At 42.7% G+C, this 6,981-nt stretch overlaps 1 protein-coding gene across 3 annotated transcripts in view; it reads right to left on the bottom strand.

Moving 5' to 3' along the window:
- Positions 1–6,581, bottom strand: part of sh3pxd2b (SH3 and PX domains 2B) — a 70,206-nt gene extending 63,625 nt beyond the window's left edge. For all 3 annotated transcript variants that reach the window (XM_080780315.1, XM_080780316.1, XM_080780314.1), the window contains exons 1-2: positions 6,136–6,581; positions 876–956 (exon numbers count right to left, since the gene is read on the bottom strand). In XM_080780315.1, the coding sequence (XP_080636441.1) occupies positions 876–956; positions 6,136–6,207 (153 nt within the window). In that variant the 5' untranslated portion in view covers positions 6,208–6,581. The remainder of the gene's footprint in view (positions 1–875; positions 957–6,135) is intronic.
- Positions 6,582–6,981: the final 400 nt, after the last annotated feature.

Here is a 6,981-nt window from a genome sequence, read left to right on the forward strand (position 1 = left end):
CATTAAAACAATCTATTCCATTAGAATGTTTCCTTTTATCGTCTCCCTTGTAAGTCTGTTTCTGTGCTGGCCGTGACACAGTATCACGTTCCATTTAACAATCTGACAATATTCAATTATGTTATCTCTAATATCAAGAATTCCAATCATATCCATACGAGACTGCAATGACAGAGAAGGTGCTAAATCTCAAAACGACAGGGGCTAATCTCTAGCACACTACTTGGCAGCTTTTCCCGTTTTAAATGAATGGAATGGAATAGAAAGTGTGTGTCTCTTGTGTTGACACTGAATTCACAGCCTTGCAAATCCTGGACACATCAATATTATACTGTAACCAACGTGCTGTATTGCATTACTCTGGCACAGACTATTCAGTTATCCCGATCAATTAAAAGCAGCAAATTGATCAAAGTGATCCAATTGGAGTGGGCAGCGAGCTACCCCTAAATTGAGTTTACGCTCCCAGAAAGAGGTTGTTCTCAGGGGTAATACGAAGCGACTTTTGCCTAGAGAGGGGGGAGGGCAGGAAGTGGTACTAGGACTCTGATGAAATTTCCTCCTTGTGCAACGAGTGACCAGTCTGACGTTGAAGCTTGATTCAGACATTTCTGTGGTCATCGGAGAGAGAGATCCACATTCATTACTGTTTTCTATTAACTCTGTCGGGGCATTTGCCGGCTCCGCTCGGCACACGCTATAATTATCTGTGGGTGGAACGTGGAGGGATTGCTTGGTCACAAAGCTCTGGGCCTCTGAGTTTACTTCGGATGTTGAGCTGTTACAGACGGTGCTATCTGTTCTGTGTCTTTGCCGATAGATTCTGTAAACTCCCACTAAAATCCTGCGCACACACACAAAACAACAGCACTCACCTGCAAGTCAAAAAACTTGCTGTAGCGTCTGAAAATGATCTCTGTGCTGCCATCGCTCCAGCACACTTTGATGATGTAAACCTGAAACACAGATAAGAGACACAAATGGATGTTAGCATTTTCTGCAAGAATCCGCTAACCAAAGCCCCCGGGGACCTCGGCCCTGACTCACGGTCGCTCTTAATTGACAGTGCACGTGACTTGGATTGGCCGTGGCATGGGAACCGCACGCAGAAGGAGAGTGTTTCTGACAAAATCAGGTGGTTGTCATCACAGACGGTCATCTGCATTATCATCATCAAGTCATCTGCTTCCAGGAATACTACAGGGACGTCTATGATTTCACTTCCCACTCCAACAACATGTAGGCCTACGTCAACACAGGAAATCACCATGCCAAGGCAGCACATTTTCATCACTTCTTTAGAAACAATAATATAGGGATGACGCAACTGTTATATTATTGTCTGATTAATTCAACTACAATTGATTTAATCAATTATTATTATTATTATTTTTAATCCTAATTGATCATTTCATAAATAATCAAATTATATTTTATCAATATTTTATGCATGTCACTCAATATGTCAAAAGCTAAAAATAAACAATGTAAAATGTGTCAACAAGCTCACAATGCATGATGTACTGAAGTTTAAAATAACGCTTGCGTGGTTAATGCTTATGTTGGTATATAAAAGATGCAAATACAAAACACCATTATCGATTATTAAAAATAGTAAGCCCCCCCCCCCCGTGGGTGTGTGTGTGTATTTGAAAACAAATACATTAATACATTAAAACAAAACTGAAACAAAACAATACACCAAAAATGTCCGAAAAGGAATAGGATGAATTATAAAACTTAGTATAATTATTATAATAATTATCGTGCATCCCATAATAATAATAATAATAGCTTTCCGTCTCTTCCAGGACCGACTACAAGATATATTATTATTAATAATAATATCATTAAACGCAACCAAAAGCAGGTAAAGAGAAGTCCAACGCGCTTCAGCCAGTAGAAGGTAGAAGGGCCTCGTCGTGGGACAACCCTGTTGGGCAGAGGCGAGGCCCTTGCTTGACACTGGCCTCCCGTCTCTTCCCGGAACCGACTACAAGATATCCCTGTTAACAGCACATCCACGGCAACTTCCTTCCTACCTTAAGGAATTAAGTCTCCCCACAACCCTTGACTCATACCTCCACTCTTCAAACACTAACCTCCTCAAAACCTCCAAGACCAACCTACTGTACGTACCATGGACAACCGGGCCTTGTGCCCCCCCCCCCCCCAAACTGTAACTCCCTCCCTGCTCACCTGAGAGCACTGGTTATAGGACTAAAGCGTATCTACTATTATTACTTAATTACTTAAAATTATAATACCTGGTCACTTCAATATACTGGAACACTCGACTGGTCTGCAGTGGCGTGTTTTATTGCTTTACAGGGGGCAACCAAGACCAGCTTTGGGAAATGTATAGCATTAACTGAAGTTACACGTCAGTGGGTTTTATATGTATGTACGTGTGTATACGTGTAGGCTAATGTATGATTGTCCACCAGTCCCTCCTCCACATCGGCTACGGATCAAAGACTTTAATTAAGGTGTCAATAAGCAGGCATCTACGATACTGTCGTCATCTCGCCTAATCATCACAGCCTGTTGGCCAGGCTTCAAGTCCAACAAACACTTGGCTCTTTTCCCCCTAACCCATTCTGACCTGAGATCAGATTCATACGAGGTTTCCACTGGACACACACTGGTCTGATTAACCCATTCTGACCTGAGATCAGATTCTAAAAATGTCAGTCGTTCTTCGATTTTTCAAAAATAGCAGACCTACAAGCTCGTATCGCGCCACTCGGTGGCGCGATATGAGCTTGTAGATCTGCTATTTTTCAATAGCTAAAGCATAACATGATGCTAACACCAAAATGGGTGCCCGGTCAGAATGGGTTAAAGGAGGAGATGAGGAGAGGCAGGGAGGTGATCGGAAACTCCCTGGTGAGTAGCTGTGTCTGGATGAATGCTTCTGTTGGCCTGGATCCCAGACCTTCTCTGGCCTCTCTCTCTCTCTCTCTCTCTCTCTCTCGGCTTCGTCCACTGTAGGCTAGCGCCCAATTCATGCTCCGTCATATAATAGTGTTGGATGCTGAAAATAGCCGATCTACTATAGCTCACAACGTATCGCATATATATATATATATCGTATACAAAACCTATTGAGGGGCGCAAGCCCCTCTTATGCCCAGCTTTGTCTTGTTTGTGTGAACACAAACATGATGAATGGTTGGCTTGATCACCCCATAGCGATGATTTGATTGGCTGAGGAAAGTACATATTAAGGATACAATTTTAAAAGTGAGGGCAGAGAATTGAAGGCAGAAAAGTGATTGGCCGGAATGACATTTGTGATGATTTGATTGGCTGAGCACATAATAGCGATACTAATATCACTGCGTGGATATTAGTCTTGTCGGTCTCGTCGGCCATGAAGTCCTCCCACAATTGAGAGGGGCCAGACTTAACCTGCCTGGGGCAATATGCATTGCAATCGCAGATGAAGGCTGGCTATGCAAGGTTATGATGATGTATGATAAGAGTGCCTCTCACTTCACACAAATGTGATTTTTGAGGGGCAGCTTTTCGTCACAACTCATGTCACATTTGCCATTGACTATGAAAGGAGAATTTACGTCATGTGTCAAAATCAAATCAAATCAGCTTTTTGTGTCAGCACAAACATTAAACACAGTGCAACTGTTTTAATTCAGCAATAACATAAGTTGACAAATTAAATCATTATATATTATATATACATTTTTTATTGGATGATTTATGATGATACTTTACACGGGTGTGATTTTTATATTATTCTACGTTTATTGTCTTGTCTAGTTACTACCAAAGTTAGTGTATAATGACAATTAATGAATGCATGTGCAATTCCTGTCCATGTAGCCTATATTTTAAGCACTATTAGGAATTGTTTGGCTTCAATTGCTGCACTAAGTGACAAAACAAAGTCCTTGTACAAACTGAGTTCTGAGTATTATCTATCCAAAAAAAAAGTCTAAATCCTCAGAGGACTGTACTAGGCAACTCCTGGGTGCTTGTTCTGAGCAACTCCAGGGTTTCTTTTGTTTGTTTGTTTATTAGCACATAAAAATGTTAATTACAGGAGGGAGAAAAAAAGAATACAATTTAGAAGCCCAAAAGGACTTATGAAAAGAACCTCCCTTCGGGTTATGAATGTGCATGTAAATTAGGTCATTGTTGAGAAAAACAAAGATTTATTATTTGTTCCATGGTTACAAAGGCTCTAGGTAAAGTGTTTAGAGAGGTTTTAAGGTCAGCCCGCATTTGTGTATGCAAGTGCACAGTGTAATCCAGACAGACTCTGGGGAAAATCTACCTTTACAGGTACATTTTATGCTTGACTAGTTAAAAGGACACTGCCCTACGGTGGAGAGAGGACCGTAGGGATAGAGTCCAACGTGGACTGAACCGTGTTTGTTTACTGGTGGTTCCACAGGGACAGATGGAGGAGACATGGTGAGACCTCTAGAACCCTCTGTCGTTCAACCAACACTCACAGCATTGAGGTCTGTTGACCAGTACATCCACCCCGTCATCATTTTCACACACGGGTGTGAGGAAGGACAGACGCCATGCATGGAACTTCACAGATTGTGAAGGCAATGAAAGCCAACTCCTACACCTGCTATGCCTTTGGCAGCGGCCCTCGCTGCTTCCTACACCAAAATGATGTCATGTTTGCTGCTTAAAATCAACTTCCATCTGAGTTTCGCAGGCAAAATCACCCACACTTTCCTCCTACTGTTTTACCATTCGCCAAGGATGAATAGCCCTCTTTTGTTTTTCAGTTGCGTGGCTATTCTTGAATCCCTCACAAGCCCTGCATAGTGCATACTGTATCCAACAGGGAGGGGCTGTTGTAATTGGGTGGGAAAAACACCCCTCCATCGGCCTAGAGCCACATTCTACTTTATCTCTTGTTCCTTTCCTCTCCTGCTGCAATGAAGGTACTAATTCGCAACAGAAGCCCTGAGGTGTCAGAGATTATGTCAAAGACATTGTGGTGGTAAATGGTGCATTTATATAGCGCCTTTATCCAAGGTGCTTTACATAGATTGGGGGAGCCCGGGTTCAAACTGGCAACCTTGCGGTTACCATCCAGCCACTCTACCTCTGAGCCACCGCCACCCCTCTAATGGAGCGATTGCAGCAATATCATACTGCATACTCCCCCCCATACTAACCAGTGTGCCTTTTCCAACCAGTCAGAAGCACTTTAGAACCTGTGTTACAGCTGTGTTACACCCTTAGTAACACTCAGAGTTATGGGGTTCCTTGATTATTATTATTTTGATTCTGTTATTTTCTTTCCATTGTGTTGTTTTTATTGTGTTATATGTATCCCCCCTGCATGGGTCTGAAATCGAATTAAATTGAATATTATATCATATGCTGTCCCTGCCTGCTGTGGTTTTTGGTACATGCCACGTGCTGTCTGAAAAATAAAACGGCAAGCTATTCCCTGTGCAAATACTTCTCCCAGGTTTTGTGTACACACTACATAAATGACCTCAGACAGAAACTGTCACATGTGGGGATGGTTCTGGCCTTTGTCCTAAATCACATGTTATTACTAACCATAAGACCACAAGGTCTACTAATGACTGGATTGATTGAACATTTTAACAGAAAACCATGGTTCGCCTACTTAAAAGTGAAGTTTAAATCCTGGAAATATGATCTTAATATCAACATAAAACAAAAAGACATTGAGGCACGCATGGTAACGTTACTGTAACGTTACTGTACTAAACAAGTGTGAATGGATATTTTACAGCTGTATTGGAAGGCTGTAATTTGATACTCCCTTTGTTTTTACCCGACGGGTCAGCAGCACAGGAAAGAAAGGAACACAAACAGTAACAAGTTATATGGGTAAAAACACAACCACACATGATATCCGTAGTGTCTCGGGTGGTGAAATTATACAGTTTATATCGCCAGAATACTTGATTTAATACAGAAGAATAATGCCGAAAATGGACAGATGATCTGCAAGCTCACAAGTCACAACGTTGCGACGCCTTGTTTGGAGTTTTGTAGATCGGTTCGGGCTACTTTCGGCGCGCGACACCGCCTTGACGACGACGTTATGTTATAAATCAGTTGCGACGTGTTGTGTGTAACTATAGTAGGCTACTGTTGACTTACGTAGTGTTTGTTGGGATTCCTGCGCTTCTGTACGTCCTGCACAGTGACATCTTGCACGGTCCTCCGTGGCATGATGCCCTCCTCTTCTGTGCCTCTCCTCCGCGGGTCAGAAACGAAAACACTCAAAGAAAAGTCCCACTGCCGCTGGCTGGCTGGGTTTGTTTTGCAAAGAGATCAAACCGGACAGAGAAGAAAGTTTACACACACCACCGTGGCTGGCTTTGTCATTCGTGACTTCTGATCAATGCAACAACAACCACTGACCGATGTTTTGTGTGTCTGTGTGACTGTCTGCGTCGTCGTACAGGTACCGTCCTCGTCAGATTTCCTGTCCCACATTCAGTGGTTCGGTGGTTTGGTTTTGTTCCTGCCTGCCTGCCTCTCGCTGCTCCTCCGTTCCCAAATACCAAAACTCCCAGCCTATCCTAGATCACCTACTCCCACTTTAACCGACTGGGACATGAAGACCTGTCGAGGCTACGGGCGAGACTCTCTCCCCTCCTCTGCTCTGCTCTGTGCAGTTGCAGACGCAGCACCACGGCTGGATTATGAGCGCCACCTGCTGGCGTTAAAACGGAATGAGCACAACTCAAAACAAAACTGTTAAAGGACAACTTTAGTTTTTTTTCAACCAAGGTTTGTGTTTTAGGTTGTTATTAGAGAAACTAAAAGGTGAGTGTTAATTGTCTTTAATTTGCTGCTTTCTTTCGTTTTGGGATTTTAGCAGTTTTTGACAGGGGGCGGGGGCATTCGAGCATGGGGCTAAATATGTATTTTTTTACAAAATATTATGGCGATTTATTTCCCTTCCCCCAGTAGGCTACCTTCACATTCAGTAGATCCTGT

This window comes from Protomyctophum bolini (genome assembly GCF_963924005.1).
Source record: "Protomyctophum bolini genome assembly, chromosome: 13".
Lineage (NCBI taxonomy): Eukaryota > Metazoa > Chordata > Actinopteri > Myctophiformes > Myctophidae > Protomyctophum > Protomyctophum bolini.